The sequence below is a fragment of the Amphibalanus amphitrite genome, unplaced genomic scaffold, assembly GCF_019059575.1.
Source record: "Amphibalanus amphitrite isolate SeventyFive unplaced genomic scaffold, NRLGWU_Aamphi_draft 000185F_arrow, whole genome shotgun sequence".
Taxonomy (NCBI): Eukaryota; Metazoa; Arthropoda; class Thecostraca; order Balanomorpha; family Balanidae; genus Amphibalanus; species Amphibalanus amphitrite.
Genome location: NW_024881680.1, coordinates 236,798 through 257,995, shown reverse-complemented (window position 1 = coordinate 257,995; position 21,198 = coordinate 236,798). Strand labels below are relative to the sequence as shown.

Genomic DNA, 21,198 nt, shown 5'->3' with positions numbered 1-21,198 from the left:
CATTTTCGCATATGAATGACAATTGATAAGGCTTTAATCGTCATCAGACAAAATTGCAACTTTCAGTGGGGAAAATATCAAGGTCACTCTTCGAAAAATAGGTCAAAAGGTCACGTGATCAAAATTTTCAAAAATTGAAAATCCGAGATAGCCAAAATGTTTGCTGGTTGATTGTGAGTTGAACCATGTAAAGTTTTTATCTTAGAAAACCAATACCTAGTTTTTGAATTATAGGCCGCCGAACATAGGGCTGCAGCGTGACCTCCAGGAATTGCCCGAGTCTATATCTCGGAAACCGTTGTTCGAAGAAAAAAATCCTTGCCACAGCTGGCTTCCCCGCCCATCACAACCCATAAGACCAATTTTAAGCAAAAAATAAAATATGAGGGTGCAGGGCACTTGTCGATTTGTCGTGGAACTTAGTGGAAATTAGTGGATTGGTACTGGATAGTAACCTGTTCCCTTGTCCAGCTCCGGCTTCAGAAGTTACGTTCAACACAAAAGCAAATGATAGCGAAACACACGGTTGTGCGAGGAAACTAAATTAAATTGTGTACTCGTATTAGGCCGTTATTTTTTACCACGTTCAGCCAGATGCTACCTACGCCGGACTCTCCGTCGTTTAGTCCAAGCAATTTAAACAGAATGTGCCGTGAGTTTATTAAACAGGTCGGTCACAGCTCGTGGGTGACATTGCGGCAACAACCCCTTCAAAACCAGTTGGAGGTGTAGGCGATGAGTCGGACTCCGAAAAAAAAAAACATTTTCAGTGCTCATACATATACGTTTATTTACACGACGCACATGCATAGTCTCATACTTATTCACATGCGACAAAAATGCATGAGACAATGTGCTCATACGGTAAGCTTCATGTTATCCGAAATGCCTCATATTATCGATTCACACGGTAAGCTTTGCAATAAATGTCTCATGATACTGCTAATGCGTGGTTCTTGGTCCACCTTTACATGTGTATATTAGCATGGTATTATGGTAAATACGAAGCTCAGTATTGTCGTGGCGATGGACACTCGGAAAGTAATTCAGTCGTTCCATCGGGTGCTGGTCGATACGGGAGGTAGGAACCATTGGTGCAATCCTGTACATAAGCGTCGTGCGTGACGCATATAAGTTACAACCATACGCTGCCGCGAGTGATTTGCCAACATGTCACACTACACCTGCTGCGGCCTTGCGTCTAACAGCGGCTAGAGGAGCGAGTTTGATAGCAGTAAAACCAGCTTTATACGCCACGCCACAAGCCATCGCGCAACACAATAATGCTGATGCACAAACAAAATAAAGATGACAAATCATGCTGTTCTATGGGGATCTATGTATTCTGTAGAGGATTGAGTGCCTATGCGAATTCTCACCATCCGACCTTAGAAATCGAGTGTCGGGCTGCACAGAAGATGTGCCATACCTTCCCCAAATTACTGTAGGCTCAGCTTTAGAAAATGTGGCATTTACGCAATTCACTCGGGATCTAGGGGCGGTAGAAACTGTCACTTATCGGTGCTCTGAAAGAATAATTTGGAGGCAGGTCCCGAGGGGACTGCGGGTGGTCCCGCATTGTTCACTTCTGATCGGTTGAAGCCACTGTTTGACCGGTTTGAATAAACATGCCAGACAAATATATTTACATTTCTGACATGACAAATACCAGATGATTAAATATTACACACATTAACAACAGTTATGCATCTGAAAAAGGCAGCTGCAAGTTTGAAAGGACTTGGCCAATTTTCATTACTGATCCAAATTGAACATTTAAGAGAAGTACATATATTATATAGCCTACACGGCGCATAATTTGGGGCGACACTCTCGACTCCCTGATAAAACCTCTAGATATCTGGTGTTCATGCTAGCATTTGTTTTTTCATTATTTTTCGTTAAAGGAATTTCAAAGTGGATGTCATGTACCATGTTATCAAGAATACCGGTGTCACGCAATGCTGCAACCGCAATATATCTACCGTAGAAACGTATAAACACAGTTCACGATTCATCGCTATACTTGGCCTATGTCGCAAGGAATGCCTGACACACACACATATACATCCCCAGGTATGCATAATAGATAACAGTCGACCTACTGTTATCTGTGGAATCGTCATTACAGCTGTCACCCTGCGTCGTAGCTTCTTTTATCTACAGAAGCTACACCGTTACTAAATAATGCATTAAATAGCATTCCAAATCCCCGCCAATCGTCGTGACGGTCCACTAATATCGCGGTGGTTGGTAGCGGTCGAAGCTGGGAACGCCAGTTTCAAGCTACCTGTAAAAGTAAGACAGCGCACTCGCCGCATGACCCGGCCCGACCGGACTGTTGGAATGTGGGCCCGATTCAGGCAGGCGTTGTCGATACGACCTCGTCCACGCCCTTCTGGCTGGCGGTAACGGCCGACGCGGTGGTGGGTGCCTCCTGGCCGCAGCCGAGCCGGCGTCCCAGCGCCTGCCGGTACGCCGGATGGCTGATGGCGTACGCGAACGGGTCCAGGCAGGCGGCCGTCTTGCACGTGCACGCCGGAATCATGGAGACGAGCGGCGTGACGTAGGCCTTGCCGCCGAACGCCCCCAGGAAGGCCACGGCCGCATACGGCGTCCAGGCGAACAGGTAGAGCGCTGTCAGCATGACGCCCACCTTGGCGACGCGCAGTTCCTGACGCATGTCGCCGTCATCGCCGGCGCGCAGCGACTTGACGTTCATCTGCGCCGACTGGGCGCGCATGGTGCTCTCGTGCGCCGAAACGTGCTTAAAGATGCGGATATAGAAGATGGCGATGGACAGCACGGGCAGCACGTACATAGTGAGGAAGATGCCGGCGATGTAGGCGCGCGTGTCCCAAGCGTCAGACAGGTAGTCGATGCCGCACGACGTGAGGAAGCCCTCGGGGGTGAACCGGCTGAACAACTCCAGCAGAGGCAGCACCACCCACGGAGAGATGTACACCCACATGAGCGCGATCAGACAGAGCGCCCGGCGCGACGTCATGCGAAAGTCGACACCCATCGGGTCCGAGATCTTCTTGTAACGGTCGTAAGCGATGAGGGCGTTAGCGCACGACGAACCGGCGCCGGATATGGCACCGATAGTGGCAAACACGGCGCAGCCCACCCAGCCCAGCGCCGGGCCCTGGTGGAAGCTGTTATAGATCATGATGGGTGTCTTCAGCATCATCAGGAAGTCCATGGAGGCCAGGTTGATGATGAACAGGTTGGAAGGCGTGCGAAGTTCCTTGGTCGTGAGGAAGATCCAGAGCACGCTGCCGTTGCCGAGGACGGAGACAATGTGGAAGAGGATGTAGAGCATGCCGAGTACGTAGTGGGCCACCGGGTCTGGCGCGCGGAATGACAGCCAATGCTCGTTGACGTGCGTCAGGTAGTCGTCCGGCGTGTTCCATCCCAGCATCCGGACCTCCGAGCTGTGGCCAACGGGACTGGTCAGTCTCACCCCGTCCGGTCTGGGCCCGACTGGACATCGGACGGACAGGAATCAGAATAGGGCAGAAGGAACAATCCACGTTAACAAAAAGCATAGCTTACATATAGGGTGAACTCGGTGAAAATGCCTTTAACGCGTAATTTCATTAGGCCGTTGTTGTGCCTCCTCACAACGTAAAAAGGTGCTTGTCCCGATTACGGACACGATAATTGATAGAGTAAGATCATAACATGCCACGCAGCTTGGACTGAAGGGGAAAAGGGGCAGAGGTGGATAGTCACGTTTCACTTTCCAACTAGGTATGTGTTGTTTCGAGTTACCCATGTGCATAATTGGAAGCAAATGCCTAAAAACTGACGTAGCCCTTACTAGCATCGAGGTGTGAGGCTGTTTTATCTCAGTTCTGAAAGGATTTATCGTATACAAAAGTACTTTTAGGCGTGGCTGCGAATTCGGAGTAGGAATTGCTCGCAGTCGACAGTTCTAGCCGAAGTCGGAGTCAGCATTGCGAGAAAAGAAGGAACCGGCTGCAGCGCCAGACTTTATACTTTTAGCGTTGCATGCCATTTATAAAGCATAATTGCAATGTAAGACCTTGGAAAGTGGTACATGCAAGGGATTGTTTCAGGCAAGATGAAAAGATCTCCCACATGAACTTTATATCTAGCAGCTGGAGCCGCAGCTGGAGTCGGAATGGATTTCCGAAATCGGGAGTCTTTGTCAGAGTCGGAATCACCGAAAATGCATCGACTTTACAGCCCTGCTATTAGTTATACGGGGAATCTACTATTATAAATCTTAAAAAGTCCGCCGCCGCCCACGCCCACGCCGCCGTCGGGGTTACTCCCAAAAACGCTTATTGCGGCTCCGTCGATTGACGCAGGATGGTGAAATTTTTACCACTCATGGGTCACGTAAATGAACAGGTCGTATTAAATTTTGGGCACGATGCGGCCGGGGGTGCGCCCGTGGCGCGTGCTCATGTGCGCCATAGGGTTAGCATTAGAATCGGCAAAAACAGGCTATTGCTCGGGAACGGTAAGGGCTACGGGGGTGAAATTTTCGCTGTAAGTCGATCGCGTGCACTCATTTGTCATATTAAATTCTTGAGGGGGTGGGTTCAGCGGTGTGCACGTGATGGGGCCGCGACCGGCGCCGAGCAGAGGGCACGTGCTTTAGGCTCAGTTGTTCGCTTAAAAACTGACTGGAAATAATCAGAGCCGGAAGGTCATTGACCTTTGACAACGAATACCGGCGCCGGGCACCCCTCGCCAAGGGGATTCGCCAGTAAATACGATAAATTTGTGTTTGCAATATCTCAGCCGTTTCTGGGCCGATTTAGCTGAAACTTGGATTGTCGGTGGCAGTGTAGGGTAGGGTAGGGTAAGGTAAAGTAGGGTAGGGTAGGGTAGGGTAGGGTAGTGTAAAGGTAGGGTAGTGTAAAGGTAGGGTAGGGTAGGGTAGGGTAGTGTAGGAGTAGGGTAGGGTAGGGTAGGGTAGGGTAAGTGTAGGGTAGGGTAGGGTAGGGTAGGGTAGGGGATTGTAGGGTAGGGTAGGGTAAGATAGGGTAGGGTAGGGGATTATAGGCTAGCGTAGGGTAGGGTAGGGTAGGGTAGGGTAGGGGTAGGGTAGGGTAGGGTAGTGTAGGGGTAGGGTAGGGTAGTGTAGGGGTAGGGTAGGGTAGGGTAGGGTAGGGTAGGGGATTGTAGGGTAGTGTAGGGTAGGGTAGGGTAGGGTAGGGTAGGGGATTGTAGGGTAGGGGTAGGGTAGGGTAGGGTAGGGTAGGGTAGTGTAAGGGTAGGGTAGGGTAGGGTAGGGTAGGGTAGGGTAGGGTAGTGTAAGGGTAGGGTAGGGTAGGGTAGGGTAGGGTAGGGTAGTGTAAAGGTAGGGTAGGGTAGGGAAGGGTACGGTAGGGTAGTGTAGGAGTAGGGTAGGGTAGGGTAGGGTAGGGTAGTGTAGGGGTAGGGTAGGGTAGGGTAGGGTAGGGGTAGGGTAAGGTAGGGTAGGGTAGGGTAGGGTAGGGTAGGGTACTACCATACAAAACACTTGAACACCCCGCACCTATCACCAACCCCTACAGTTTAATTAAAAACAGCTATCCAAATCTATCCAAATAATACATCTTAAAATACAAGTCAATCACCCAAACTAATGCACCCGTAACATAATATAAATCAAAACATACAGTTATCGCGTAAACCTGTACCTCTAGTCTATATTATAAATCCTAAAAAGTACCCCGCCGCCGTGTGCGACGTAGTCACTTTGTAGCGCTTATTGCGGCGGCGTCCGTTGACCTACGGCCGTGAAATTTTACAGCGATGTGGGCCACCTTTACACGTAGGTCGTATTAAATTTTGGACATGATGCGGCCGGGGGTGCGCCCGCGGCGCGTGCTCGCGTGCCCATAGGGTTAACATAAGAATTGGGAAAAACACGTTATTGCTCGGGAACGGTAAGGGCTACGGGGGTGAAATTTTCACTGCAAGTCGGACGCGTGCACTCATTTGTCGTATTAAATTTTCGAGGGGGTTGGTTCAGCGGTGTGCACGTGGTGGGGCCGCGACCAGCGCCGAGCAGAGTGCACGTGCTTTGGGCTCAGTTGTTCGCTTAAAAAACTGAGTGGGCCGGCAGGTCATTGACCTTTGACAACGAAGGCCGACACAAGGCACCGCTGGCCAAGAGGATTCACCAGTAAATACAATTAATTTATTTTTGCAACATCTCAGCCGTTTCTGGGCCGATTTAGCTGAAACTTGGACTGTCGCTGGTAGTGTAGGGTAGGGTAGGGTAGGGTAGGGTAGGGTAGGGGATTGTAGGGTAGGGTTGGGTAGGGGATTGTAGGGTAGGGTAGGGTAGTGTAGGGTAGGGTAGAGTTAAGTAGGGTACAGTTAGGTAGGGTAGGGTAGGGTAGGGTAGGGTAGGGTAGGGTAAGGGTAGGGTAGGGTAGTGTAAGGGTAGGGTAGGGTAGGGTAGGGTAGGGTAGGGTAGTGTAAGGGTAGGGTAGGGTAGGAGTAGGGTAGGGTAGGGTAGGGTAGGAGTAGGGATAGGGTAGGGTAGGGTAGGGTAGGGTAGGGTAGGGTAGTGTAAGGGTAGGGTAGGGTAGGGTAGGGTAGGGTAGGGTAGTGTAAGGGTAGGGTAGGGTAGGGTAGTGTAGGGTAGGGTAGGGTAGGGTAGTGTAGGAGTAGGGTAGGGTAAGGGTAGGGTAGGGTAGGGTAGGGTGGGGTAGGGTAGGGTAGGAGTAGGGTAGGGTAGGGTAGGGTAGGTAGGGTAGGGTAGGGTAGTGGTAAGGTAGGGTAGGGTAGGGTAGTGTAGGGGTAGGGTAGGGTAGTGTAGGGGTAGGGTAGGGTAGGGTATGGTAGGGTAGGGTATGGTAGGGTATGGTAGGGTAGGGTAGTGTAGGGGTAGGGTAGGGTAGGGTAGGGTAGGGTAGGGTTGCGTTCAGTAACATCCTAACTTACAAAGGGCTCGAACAACTCGCATGCATCACCATCATACTTTACAGTTCAATTAAAAGCAGTTACCCAGTTCTACAAAAATCATACCAATAAAAATGCAAGTTTCTACACCCAAACTAATGCATCCGTTAATCATACATATCAAAACATACAGTTATCGCGTAAACCTGTACCTCTAGTATAAGATAAATTACAAATTTGTTCTTATGCTTTAATCGGTCTTAAACCTTCGCCCCAGTGCAGTGGGGGGGGGGGGGCATATGTTACCACCCTGTCGTGTTTTTTTGCGTGTGAATAAAAAACAGCGGCGTGTAGCGCCGCGCCGCCTGGGGTAGCTTTTTGTGCCTCAATTTTGGACAATATGTGAAATTTTTGACACCAGGTCATGTCAGGTCAGGTCACCAGGTCAAGTTATTGACCAAGCCTAAAAATGTTTGCAATCATGTCCAGCCTGCAGTGCTTGTCAGAGAGGTTTTAAACTTGATGGGTTGCATGATGTTATGGATGGGCGCCTATAATTTGTATGTCTCGGATTTTTTATATCCGTGACCTAAGGTCAGGTCAGCGGCGTGACCTTTCCCAAGTCAATGGAGAAAAACGAAAATGCCTCTAGATCCGTGTGTATGCATAGGAATAGTCCAAATATTTCAGAATCACAATAATTTGGACCACCCGTGATGAACATGGTGTCTTTTTTGCCGATAGCCTCTAGAAAGGTCACCCGAGGTCATTTGAGGCTACAAACAGATTTTTGCCAATAACTCTCGATTGAAAAGAGATAAAACGCTGGGGATGGCCTCATTGTGTTTGTCCTGCCGAGACGCATCGACTGATATGCAACATGACCTTTTCCGGTCAGGTCATGTCCTTAACCTGAGGTCAACTTTTCAAGTTGACCTTTCAAGGTCAAATCATAGTTCATTCAACGCGTCTTGGCGAGAGGAACACGATTCTAGCAATAGAAATGTCGTGGCTTTTTTAGTCGAAAGTTATTGTCGAAAAACACTTTTCGTAAAAACAGCTATTTTTCGAGCTTTTGCCCTCTGGAGGCTAAGCCGTTGACCTGAGGTCATTTTTGATAATGACCTTATCAAAAGAAGAGTTTAAAAGCTATCGATTGCTTTTCCATGCGCTTTTCTAGCTATCATAGCATTTGAGAGAACGGCATCTTTCTGAAAAATATAATGACAATTCGCAAATTTTGACCTTTGATGACCTCTGGTGACCCCAATATTGCTCTAAGATGAAAAATGACTGAAATACTTTCAAACGTACGCATTGAGAGCTATCGACTGCTTTTTACCGCGTCTTTCTAGACCTCTTAGTTTCTGAGTTAGAGGTGGGTGGTAACATATGCCCCCCCCCCCCCCACGAGGGCAAAGTTGAGACCGTCACTTGGGGCGCGGGTTAAATCCACTGACCGGTATATAATTAAAAGGCGGTAAAAGGAACATCGGCGGTAGCTATTCATATTGCATAAGCTTGCATTGTAGCTAACAACAATCGGTAGGCATACCTACTTAATTTGGTTAGATTTATGGTGGTGACGACATACGAACCAGCTTGATGTCGGAAATTTCATATAAGAATTAACTAGATGTCATTCAGAGAAGACGTTGCCAAGTTTGATTAACTCGGGCACATACATATTTATCTATGCTCACTGAAAGGCTTCTCTAGATGTGACTCAGGGATAAACCACTAATATCGCCACGCCATGTGCGGATCGCCCATGATCGTAAATACATACATACATACATACTAGTACATACATACAAATCAGTAACGAAATGCACGGATAAAGACATGTTCAGCCGAGAGGAAGATATCCACATACCTATTCAGATACCTATGTCCATCTATGTCCTATATATATACCCATTTATAATGTATTTCTATTTATACCTATATATAAGATATTCACATAATTCACATACCTGAGAGGAAGATGGGTGGGCAGCGTGCTCTCGTTGAGGCCGTCCATTGTCGGGCGGGAGGTCTAGCCGAGCGTTTCCGAGCAGAGCACAGGTGCGACTCATTGTGTGTGCTGCGAGTCTCTTACTTAAGTTCTTCCCGGCCGCTGTGGGTATAGGGCTTCATGCTTTGGTACGGCTTCGTGCTTGTCCACAGTGATACGCCGAAAGCCAATGCCGATTTAATGGAATCGGATTATTCCCACGATAAGTAGATACGAAGGAGCATAACAAGCTTAACGCGTTAAAATAAGACAAATTCTATGGAATGGTCTTAGGTTTGAGTTCAACACACACAGAAGAGGGAATCCGTCACACCTTAAACCGCGCGGGCCCGGGGGACAATGTTTACCCCCCCCCCCCCCGACAAATATTTGCGATAGCTCCTGAGCGCTTTGCGGAAGAGGCACCAAACTTTCAGTACCCTTTCCCCCATCAATTTCACATCTCCTGGAATAAAAAGTTTGGACCCAGCCCCATTGATGACGTCACAGGGCCGATTTTTCTAGACCCTTGCACGACAAATTTCGACGTCACAGACGTGAACTTCAAACAGCTGCCAAAAATCTTAGTCTTAGAGTCTTAGAGCTAGAGACAATTTTTTAGCACGGTTGTGCAGCATATGAGTTGGGTAAAAATATAAATGGTGATCTGAGGTCAGAGATCAGGTCAGCGACTCCGAGCTGGAATTTTACTTTTTCGACAATAACTTCAACAAAAATGGCCGTAGAGCTAAGGCAGTGGTACCAACTTATTCAATGAAATAGCCTTTAGCAAACACACTCTTGCCCGACCTTGACCTTTGGGCAGCCTTTTATCGTAACATAAACCACAAATAGGTGCATGATATCCTTCAGAATATTTCAAAACATTTTGGAAATTAGTGTACAAGATATACGAAAAAGTGCAAAGTTTGAGGTCAATTTTGAGCATGATCTTGACCTTGACCTGGGGGTTTGTGCACATCTCCATTTTCCTCAGATTCTCTTCTGTGAGTTCCAACCCGTTTTAACCTGTTTCATGCATTCTGCCGTCCTCTGGAGCACTTAGTTTAAGGTCACTACACATGTGCCGTTTTTTGCCTTTGACCTTGACCTCTGACCTTGAAATTTGACCTAAGGTCAAAAATTTTAGATGCTTTGGAACCGACTCATAGAGACCTTTCGTTTCGTACCATTTTTGTTTCCGTGGCTCCTATATTTACGGAGTTAGACAGGGGGTAAATATTGTCCCCCCGGGCTGAGGTGGTTGGGATTCCCCCGGGCCCGGCCGGGTTAACACTTTAAGTGGCGGATACTGGATACCCCTATTAGTGCCAGAGCGGGGGGCCGAGGGGGGGATCGTAATCGGCTCTCACCAGGGATCTCGAGATCTATCGAAGCGGCTTCTAAAATTCGATCGCCAATCAAAAACTCTCTTCTTAAACTACCAACTAAAAAAATCGCATGTGCCACTCATAGGTATGTACTTACATACGATCGATTACGAGTTGATCGGTAGGAACTCTTTATCCACCAGTCGGGTACGTAAGTAGGTACATACATACATACGCACTGACAGCAGCCGCCTGGTATACTGGTAGACTGTGCCGCTCGACTTCAGTGCTACGCGGAAGCCTATCCACGCTGCTACATAGACACCAGCCCGGGTCGCCAGATGTTTTTCATCCCCGGTTCCATGATCGCTTTCATTCCGAGAAAAGTTGGCAGGTTTTGGGTGCTGGTGAATTCGGATCATGACGAATCCCATGAAGAAGCTTGGCCGTCGGCCGACAACCCGCACCGGAGACAAACGCGAAACAGACAAACGCGACAAGCGTCAACAAACAAACGAGACAAACGCAAAACAAACGCTAGCACAAAGAGCATCAATCGCCGTGGCCATGAATAACGCTGTTTCTGCATGGCTAGGCCAGCAGCGGCCAGCAGACCGGGACCGTCGCCGCCGCCGTGTGCGGCGTTTTCCAGCGTCTAGCGTGTAGAGGGGGGGGGGTCGGTTGGACCCCCTCCGAGATAGTGCTTCGCAGAAAAAACGAGTGTGTTGCCCGTGAGGGGAGGAAGCCGATGATACCCAATTTTAAGGACCTAGGTCATTGGTTCACCTTCCAGATCAGGTCAATGACCCAAAAGCCGGGAAAATTGTGACCTGCTAAAGCTTCGTAAAGTGCAGCTGTATTTGTTTTTCGGGTTGCTGATCACTATTTCTTGTTAGTCGTGAATCGTGATCACTTCATGCATTTAGGCCACGTCGGGTCAAGTCAGGTCAGATCAATCAGTAGGCGTCCTGCCGCCTATCCATAGTAGGTGTCAGCTTCCAATGCGGCGGCGTAACATGTTACAAAGGCACTAAAACTAACTACTTTGTAAATGTTCAAATGGTTGCTAAATTCGAAATCAGCCCAAACAAACATCATAGAAACATGTAAAACTCGAAGAAGTGAGCTGAGGGATGAGGTCATGAAAGGTCAATGACCTGACCTGACCTTCAGGTGACCTTGACACCCACCGTAATGCATAGGACGAACATCATTCACATGTTTAGACGTTTCCAATCACAAAAAGACTGGAAACGCGCGGATAATGTGAGCTGACACGCTGAATCGCGATTCCGGGCAAAAATGGTCTCGAGAAATAGGTCACAGGTCAACGATCGTTCAGGGTAAGGGTCATGCAATTTTTAGGGTAGGTGTAAAATTGATTAACTCGAGAGTACTAAAAGTTTCGTCGCGATCGTCCGGTTTTGCCCGAGTTATTCGCGAAAAACCAAGGGGGGTCCAATCGACCCCCCTTACACATGTGAGGGGCATTGTGTAGTAATTAAGGGGCCAAGCAAGCTTGCTTCGCTACTCGGTTCAAGCGCAACGAGATGTACTTATTAGAGTTTGTGTATGCATGCTGTTCTACACCTTGTACCTACATATAGTCTAGTCTATATGTTGCGGGCCAAGTGCGAAGGCAAGTCCATTCGCGAATGGCCTAGTCCAAGTGCGATAACGCACTTGGACTAGGCCGTTTGCGAATGAACTAGTCCATGTGCGTTATTGCAGTTGGCCTAGGCCGTTTGCGAATGGACGGGCGTTTATGCTCCAAGTCCAAGTGCGAAGTCAGGCCAAGTGCGAAATATCCAGCAAAGTGACGTCAACTTGGCAAGTCAGCTTAACTTTTTAACTTAACTTAACTTAGTCAAATTTTTAACTTGACCTTTCCAGGTCATATTATACACCATTCGATGCGCCTTGACGAGCTAAGAACGATAGCGTTTGAATCGATCCTATATCTTCTCTGGATCAATCACTGATCGGATCAGTGAAATAAAGGATTAGTGCGATTACAGCCTGCTTTCCGTAATTTCCGATACTTTTTTATTCTCAGCCGATAAAACGGAGGCATTCGAACCCTAATCCACTTAAAAACATGGGTTCCGTGAGTACGGGTCGGAATTACAACCCTAATCCTCCCGTAATCCGCTATGTCTCAAAGTGCACATGGAAACCGGGTCAGTGTCACCCTTACTACATCCTGAAAGTTTCATATCGTTTGCTCAACAGCTGTAGCTTTGGTGCAAGTGCAAACTTTTTCGGAGGTGACGTCACTTAACCTGGCCTGGTGACCTGACCTTAGGTCAGCTGGAGTCAGCATTTTCACACAATGTGCGCAGAATATGGGAGAAAAGGTATAAAAAAAATTGGCTTTGCTGCGCGCCGCCGTTTTCTCGTGATCTGTGAAAACCACAGGGGGGTTGAAAGCAACCCCCCTGCAGTGCGCGTATTGTTAAATGCAATGCAACACAACAGTTTTTCGAACACTTACCGCACCGCACTCACCACACACAAGCCGCACCGTCCCGGTACACCACACCAGAGCAGAATGAATCGAGCGCCACAAACTCGATCAAGGTCAGGTCGGGTCATCAGCGGGGAGCCCAGAGCACGGTACTAATGGTCTCCGCACACCACGCGACTCTCCGCTGTTCGAAGGTCACGGGGATATTTGACCTCCCCAGATCCAGATCGGTGGCCGAAGCCTGGCCAGCGGCAACACGTTGCTATAATTTCCGCGTTGTGCAGGGTTCAGCGGAAAGTCGCATCCCGAATGGACCAGGTGTGTGTAGACCTTAACCCAGAGTTGCGCCAGCTCGCAGATCTGCTCCGGAGAACAAACTTAACATATAGACGCAGTGGAGTCGCCACGGATTTTCGACTAGGGGATCTGGTCGGACGGTCAGTCAAAGTAATCCCCACCAAATACTGAAAACTTCTCGGATTTAGACAATTTTATTTTGAGAATGCACCAAAATCGTTTTTAAATATTTTATTTTATTCTTGATCGATTTTCGTGGCCAAAAGTGTGTGTGTGGGGGGGAGGGGGGGGGGGGGCGTCGGACCGGCATATTTTCAAGAATGTGTGTGTGTGGGGGGGGGGGGGTCCGGACCCCTCCGACCCCCCCCCCCCCCATCCGTCGGTGACGCCCCTGCATCGACCAGCGGTCCCCCATTCATTCGGAATCGTACCCCAATCCGAGGATCCATGCTTCCGGCGGCTAAGTGCAACGCACAAACCCGTCCGTTCGCAAACAACCTACTATGCATTTCAGACCCCATGAGACCCTGTTTTTCGGCGATAATTTCTTCAATTTTTGTCCAATTTGCTTCAAATTTTCACAATGCACATTTCAGCTCAAGCGCCAATTTTCGTCAATATGGTCTCTTCACAAAATATCAAATTTTAGGGTACTTGTCGTTGCCTCGTAATGTTAAAATCGGCTCCGTAAATCCGTCAGTGGAGTAGAGGCTATCCGTGCGTAGGCTGACGTCACAGGCACGTGACCATTAAGCTCCGCCCTCCCGGCGGACGGGACGGTGACCTTGGCCGGTCAGTCGGCTGCGTGGAGCGGGTGGGGCAGTAGCTGTCGCACCGGGGCGGCTCGCATGGAACGTAGCTGCCGTGCAGTTGTCGTTGCAGCCGTAACTTCATCAAATGAGTTAAATAGGGCGCATAAGTAACGCACTAGCTGAAGCCCTTGACTTTATATTTATCATAAATGTACGTACACCCTGTTCAGTCACAAAAAATATATATATTTCTTCACAAGATTCGGGGCTTGTGAAAAAAGGCATGTAAAAGACGCTGTTGAATGTTGATTTCGAATGATTGCGTAAAATTATGTATCGCGTCAGACTACGTCCAAATTGCAAAATAGAATCATCATTAATAGGATGCAATTTATGTGTTTGATATTGAAATTTGATTAAAAATGTATGCCGGCGTTGATCGATTTATACCATCCCGGTGCAACACAAGCAGGGCTGCGGAGTCGATGGATTTTCGGCGACTCCGACTCCGACTCCGACTCCGGCTTTCAAAAACCAGCTCCGACTCCGACTCCGACTCCGGGCAGAATTGTCGACTCCGACCGACTCCAACTCCCGACTCCGACTCCGCAGACCTAGCAGGGCTGCGGAGTCGACAGATTTTCGGTGACTCCGACTCCGACTCCGGCTCGGGTTTCTAAAATCGACTCCGACTCCGACTCCGACTCCGGTCACAACTGTCGACTCCGACCGACTCCGACTCCGACTCCGACTCCGACTTCGCAGCCCTGAACACAAGCATTGAACACCTTCAGGACCAGGGTTGGCATTTTTGCCGGCAAAAACTAGTTTTTGCCATTTGCCGGTTTAAACCGGTTTTAACCGGCATAAAGTGGCAAAAACTGGCAAAAACTAAAACAGTCAAAACGCTATGCCTCTACATGCGTTTGAGCAGGACACGTTTAAAGTAGGATTCAGTCAATACAATATGCTTTCAAACAGAAGTGGTATCTTGACCATTTTAGTGTTAAATAGTTCCGTGAGTCCTCTATAATTAACCAATAAGGCGCCTTTTTGGTGAGACAAATGAGAAAGTGCGCCGGCGGGCGGCGAGTATTGAAGAAGTGGGAAAGGGCATCTGCCACTGACTTGTGCACCGGACCCTACGAACCGGTTCCTAACAGTGTCAGTGCCAAATTTGTGCTTAGTCGACGTAGCCGTTCTCCCAATCTGGAAGCGTCACCCCGCACGTGCGCACGTGCAAAATGGACCCCGACCGACTATGCACGACACCCTACTAATCAGTCCCTAACGGTGTCCCAATTTGAGCGCAATCGACCCAGCCATTCTCGAGGTCTGGTCGGAAACGACTCCTGCATATGCTCATGTGCAGAAGCACACCAACAGCGATGCATGAAAGTGCACTTCCCGGTGGACATCTATTGACTACCGACAGACATTTTAAGCAGCGGTAAACTAGCGAGACAATGCTTACTGGGTCCCAATGACAGACATGACTTTGTACATTTCAACCGATTGCTTTTTAGGCAAACAACGCAGTTTTGGCTACTTGAGTTTTTGCCAGTTTCTGCCAGTTTTTGCCACCATGGTTTCTGCCAGCCGGTTTAAACCGGTTAAAACCACTGGCAACAACCAGTTTTTGCCACCCTCTGCCAACCCTGTTCAGGACTAATCCATTTTATCATAGACTTAGGTTGAGGAGGTCGCCGAACTAATTTTACCTCCAGATCTTGTGTGTTGAAATGCAAACATGAAAAGTAAAAGCATAGAGATAGTTACATCACCATTGAGGACATACTTACTGTTACATAAGTTTTACAAAAAGATACGTGTTTCTTGATGATCGTTCTCGTGTAGTGCCCAACGTCCACCTTTTTTGTGCACGTCTAAACAATATAACACACACATAATACCGCGATAAAGGCCATTTCTACTAGAGATGCCACTTTTGAGCCCGCGAACCCGCTTTCTGCGGGTTTTCAAAACCCGCAGGGTTTTTGGCGGGTTCGAGAAGCAAAACTTGTCGTGTGGCGGGTATTTGGCGGTCAGACTTAAGAACCTTTAATTTTTTTTAGATGCAAAACACAATGCCAAGTGCATTTGCTCAGGTTAACAATACAATATTGATCCAAACAACTTTTAAAACAGAACCAAATATAAAAATATATCATGGCAGCACATTTCAAATGCAAAACTGAAAACAACCAGCAATAGCATCCACAGTCTAGCAATGACCAAACCAGGGTACAAGCAACAAACTACAAAGCATAAATAAATGCTGATGAAAGCATTCCATAAAACATAAAAGAACCTGAAAGCAAACTTATAGGAAGCTGAACTGAAGTCCATGTGCAGTGTGCACTAGATATACATTATGGAAGAACCCAGACTTAAATGAGATGTTGAAAATCAGAGCAAATACCACATGTTACTTTATTTGCGTCTGGTCGGCATAAAAAAGACCTATCAGCTAAACAAAATTTGATGCAAATTTATTGATTACCTATCCTACTCTATGTTCTGTCCCACCCTATATTACGAAAATAGCACACCAATTACCCTTACTGTTACAAAAAATCAAAATATTGACTGGCATGCGGCCCAAACACAGCGCAATACAATACTGGCGCACTTCCGACATTATGACAAGGGCCCTGATCGGCGGCCGGCTAGTACTCTTGCCCGCGCTCACATACGTGCACGTTACCCCGGCAACGGGCTATTGACCAATGAGAAGCGAGAAAAGTGTTACGTCACTGCGATTTTTCATATACCTGTGCCCCCCGGACGTGACGTAGTGTGCTCGCGCGCGTGCAGGGTCTCTGCGATCGAAAAAGAGCGCTAGCAGCGCGCCACTCAACGCCGCAATTGTCAAAAGCGGCGTGTTAGTATGCTTTATTATGAATGATGTGTGTAAAAGTGAATTTTTATGTTGTTTATTTGGAGGAAATGGTTGGAATAAATTAAGTCATTTTTATTTCTGTTGGTTGGAGTTTTTATTCAAAAGATTTCGCTCTATACCTACCATTGATATTTACTGAAAATACCTTCGCTTGAATAAATTGCAGATATTTGGCAACTGAAGTGTTAGGTAAGCCTAAATGATATGTAAAAAGGTAAGAGACACCCTGATTATCATTTGAGAAACGAAAATATATGAATTTTCCTTATAATACTCGCTCAATATGCTACTCCGCGGTTTATGCCCCGAGGGTGTCCGAGGGTTCCCGTTAGTTTGTCGTTGGCGCTCGGCTCGCGCGCGAGCCGACGTCACCGCCTGTGACGTCGGCTCGCGAAATACGTCATACCCTGCACACAAAATAGCCGGCTGCCGAACAGCGCTCCGGATTGGTATTCGACTGCGTCAATTTTGGTCTCTGAGGCGAAGGAAAGCTGTCATTGATGACGCAATAATAATTTTACAATCAATTTTTCTGTCTTGGTTTTTGAATGCCTCAAAACAGCAGTTATACATGTTACAAAACCACGTAGCTGGTCGCATTTATTTCTTTTGTCTTTTTACGTCCTTATTATTTGTATGCCGAGAGAGGACCAGGCGGAGAGCATTACCAAGACCATCTATAAAATTATTACATTTAATTTAGTATTTGCTGTCTCTTTATTTCTTAACCGTTGATTAATCTCTGAATTGTAAAACTTCAGCTGTTGTGTAAAATAATTTTATCAGAATGGCACATGAATATGCATTGTACAACGGTGTTTTCGCAACAAGTTCGCACTAACTACGGCTGCAATAATTTAGTCGCTGTAACATTCCGTGCAATCAGCTGTTGGTGACGCTTTTGACGCATGTTTTCAGAAATGCGTAGTTCATTGGTGGTTAGTTGGTTTTTGCTCGGATTTTGCATGATTTGTTTTATGTGTAGATCGACCGGATGCTCATTATTCACCGTGTCACTATTTATTTTTAACTGGAAATCGCATATCTTTTTATATCAACATTCATTTTGATAGCAATATCATTCCAGAAGCCTAACATTGAGAGGGAGCCAGAGTGAAATTTTGATCCTCAGCCAATGCTGAAGGGTAAGGTGAGAGAAATATTTTACTGAACTCTTTTCAGAAAGGAATTTCAAATGTATTGATGCATTATTCATTTTCCACTACAGTGTGCACTTCCTGAGGACTTAGCATAGCAATTTCAAGTCCTTACTATTTGATTGGCTGTCTTTTTCTGCACAGCAATGAAGCAGGTAAGGTTAATATAGCTCTAGCATTGACCCAGCTGTATTTTTTTTCTTGCAAAAGCAGGTTTTTGAACTTGCGGGTTTTTGGCGGGTTCGGCTCAGCCAAAATCAGCTTGCGGGTAGTTGTGGTTGGGCAAGGGGTAGCTGTATAGGGCGGGGCGGGTAATGAAATTGCAAATTTGTGGCATCTCTAATTTCTACCATACGACACATTACGCTTCTGTCCCACCCGGCGCCTCCCACCGCTTCACGAATCACGAATACGGTCGTCTCGCTGGAGCGATGCCCCAGGCAATCGGCCGTGCCCGAGGCTCTTCATCCTACTTTGTTGCTTTCTGCGCCTTCCTCAGAAACATTTATTGACGCTGCCTTGCCAAATATATCAATATTTTTGGGTCATGCAGAGGCTTACGCATGATCTTATAGGTAATCGGGTAGTGACCTGACCCAACCTGACGATGAGATAGGTGCAACTCCGGCTTAAATAAATGTTCAGAGTTCAAGAGTCCATCTATTTTTCCTTCTACGGCCGATTCCGTTCCAATAGATCCTACCTTGATTCTGATCATTCTGAATATTCTGAGCTGGTTCAACGTTTAAATACCAAAAAAAGGAGAAGAGGACACCAAATGCCCTCGAACGGATAATTTCTTGGCTTTCGTCCCGAAACAACTTTCCCAGCTTCACTTGTCTCCATTATGTGGTCCCGCTGCGACCTCTCCGCAGTGCTGACACCGACTGAAGCGGCATAGACCCATCGCGGTCACGGCCAGTGGGCGGAGTCAAGTTGAGCACGGCGTAACGTGATTGGCCAGCGCTCCTATCCAATCCGGTGCGGTAGCGAGCGAGCCTCTATCCGGGTGCAAAAACTGATTAACATTACGAGCCAACGACAAGTGCTCTAAATTTTGATATTTTGTTAAGAGACCATATTGACAAAAATTGGCGCTTGAGCTGAAATACTGTCTGCCAAAATTTCATGCTAATTGGACAAAAATTGAAGAAATTATCGCCGAAAAACAGGGTCTCATAGGGTCTGAAATGCATAGTAGGCCATTCGCAAATGGCCGGCCATTCGCAAACGGACTAGTCCGTTTGCAAACGGACCGCCATTCGCAAACGGCCTAGTCCATTCGCGAATGGACTAGTCCGTTCGCAAACGGACTAGCCTTCGCACTTGGCCCGTAACATATATATGGTCTATAAGTAAGCTAGTATAAGTGACCGCGGCCATGTCAATCCAGTGACATTTCCCGCGGGCTTCAACGGCTGCCCCACACAACAGCAGTCAGCAAAAACTGTTTTGCTTTCTGGAAGAACTCATCGATTCACCGAAGCAGAACGCTTGCATAACGGCAGTTACATAAAAAACAATCCCTTGATTTTCCAGCTCCGACGGTGTCAGTGCACGGCTTCTTAACCTCTTGTTCTCTTTGGGCGGGGCACCGACACGGCTTCCTCCACAGCATCTCCAAAAACCGCCACTAGGACGATCCGGAACCGTCACTGGGGCGACCCGGAACCGCCGCTGGAACCATTACAGGGAACCACAACTGGAATCGCTAGGACGAATCGGAACCGCCGCTGCAACCATCACCACTGGGACTAGGACGGGCCAGGACCACTGCAAGGACCGCCCTTTGCGACCCGTAGACATCGTTCCTGCGGACTCAAACATGTGTTTGTCTATGTGACCACCAACGGAAAGCCTAGACGTCGCTGTTTTATTTTTTTTGTAGGTAACATAAAACATAACGTAATAGGCAGGTAGCAGACATGCGCATGTATATCCTAGAAATGGATCTCAAAGCAAATGATAAGTTAGGATCCATGATCCTAATAGATCCCATGTAAAACATTTCGTGGATCTATGATCTCATAGAATCTGAAGAATAATCAAGTACAGTGATCAATGATCCGAGTGGATCCTACCATACACTGGCGGATCCTCCAGGCTTGCGTTTTTTTTTTTGGGGGGGGGGCAACTCATGCAGGAGCCAAACCTAGGGTACCCCAAATCCTGTTTTCTCATCGGATTTAGGCCACTTATTTTTCGTCACAGCCCTGACACTATGATTTTTTTTAACTAAAAAGAAAAATATATAAAGGGTAGCCCACCCGACCCATGCCTTTATATTACTTTGTAAACACTTACCATTGCTTTTGTCGACCAGTCAACCCGCTTCGAGTCAGTGCTTGGGTCCCTTTGCGGGCCGGGAGGTGGTAAAACACTCCCTGTCTAACTCGGCTCTTGGGCCACGCACTGATTGAACTATGTTTCATTATCGTTTGGGGAGGGGGCAAACGGGCCACTTTAGGCCTCTGGGAAGGGGGCATGGCCCTAAATGTCCCCTCCCTGGATCCGCCAGTGTAAGAGACCATTGGAGCTACAGTTGGTACCTCAGACGTCAGGGTACGCCCTGCAGATGTATAGGACACGCGTGGAGACCTCTTATGCTATAGTGGACTGAAAGGACCCAAAGGAGCCCGTCTAGGGCTCCCGGAGATAGGCGTGGGCCCTCAGGAGCCCGCCAGAGCCCCCAAATGAGGGATAAGTGAGGGATAGCTCAGTTGGTATCCCTGAGCTATCCCTCACTTGTCCCGTACCTCAGTTGGTAGAGCATCGGACTCCCGGTAGTGAGAGCCCGGGTTCGAGACGCTCCGGCACTCGATATTTGAGACTCCTACGGGGATGGCCTGCGGTTGGTGGGAGCAGCCGCAGCCAGTTGAAGTCAGTTGAGTGGGACAGGCCGTGTCCGGCATTGAAGGGCACGTTAAACTTTGGCATCTAAATTCTCCCGTTACCCGGAATTGCGCGATCGGACGGTAGGGGTCGGGGTCTACGCAACAAGCTCTGCTTAGCGTGGGCTGCGGCTCTGTCAATCCGTCCATTCAAACATTCCAGCCAAATTTATTTAAAAAAAAAGATACCAAGTGCTTGCAATTGCATATTGCATAAGCCATAACGCCTTTACAAATCAATATATTATGTATCAGTGGCAGATCCAAGGGGGGCCACATGGGTCATGACCCCCCTTGGTGCCCGGGGGCACCACAGGCCTGTCAGGGGCACCACCGGCCTAGCAGGGATACCACCAGCCCGCCAGGGGCACCACAGGCCTAGCAAGGGCACCACGGGCCTGTGAGGGGCCCCACAGGCTTGTCAGGGGCACCCCAGGTCTGTCAGAGACACCAGAGACCTGCAAAGGGCACCACCGGCCTCGCAGGGGCACCATGGGCCTGTCAGGGGCACCAGAGGCCTAGCAGGGGT

The 21,198-nt window shown here is 48.0% G+C and overlaps 1 protein-coding gene across 1 annotated transcript; it reads right to left on the bottom strand.

Moving 5' to 3' along the window:
- Positions 1 to 664: 664 nt before the first annotated feature.
- On the bottom strand, positions 665 to 15,546 carry LOC122384283 (opsin, ultraviolet-sensitive-like). The gene is made up of 3 exons (XM_043371543.1): positions 15,522 to 15,546; positions 8,853 to 8,995; positions 665 to 3,437 (listed from the first exon to the last, which is right to left on the bottom strand). Exons 2-3 carry the CDS (start codon positions 8,897 to 8,899, stop codon positions 2,360 to 2,362), a joined length of 1,125 nt encoding a protein of 374 aa, XP_043227478.1. The 5' UTR covers positions 8,900 to 8,995; positions 15,522 to 15,546; the 3' UTR covers positions 665 to 2,359.
- Positions 15,547 to 21,198: the final 5,652 nt, after the last annotated feature.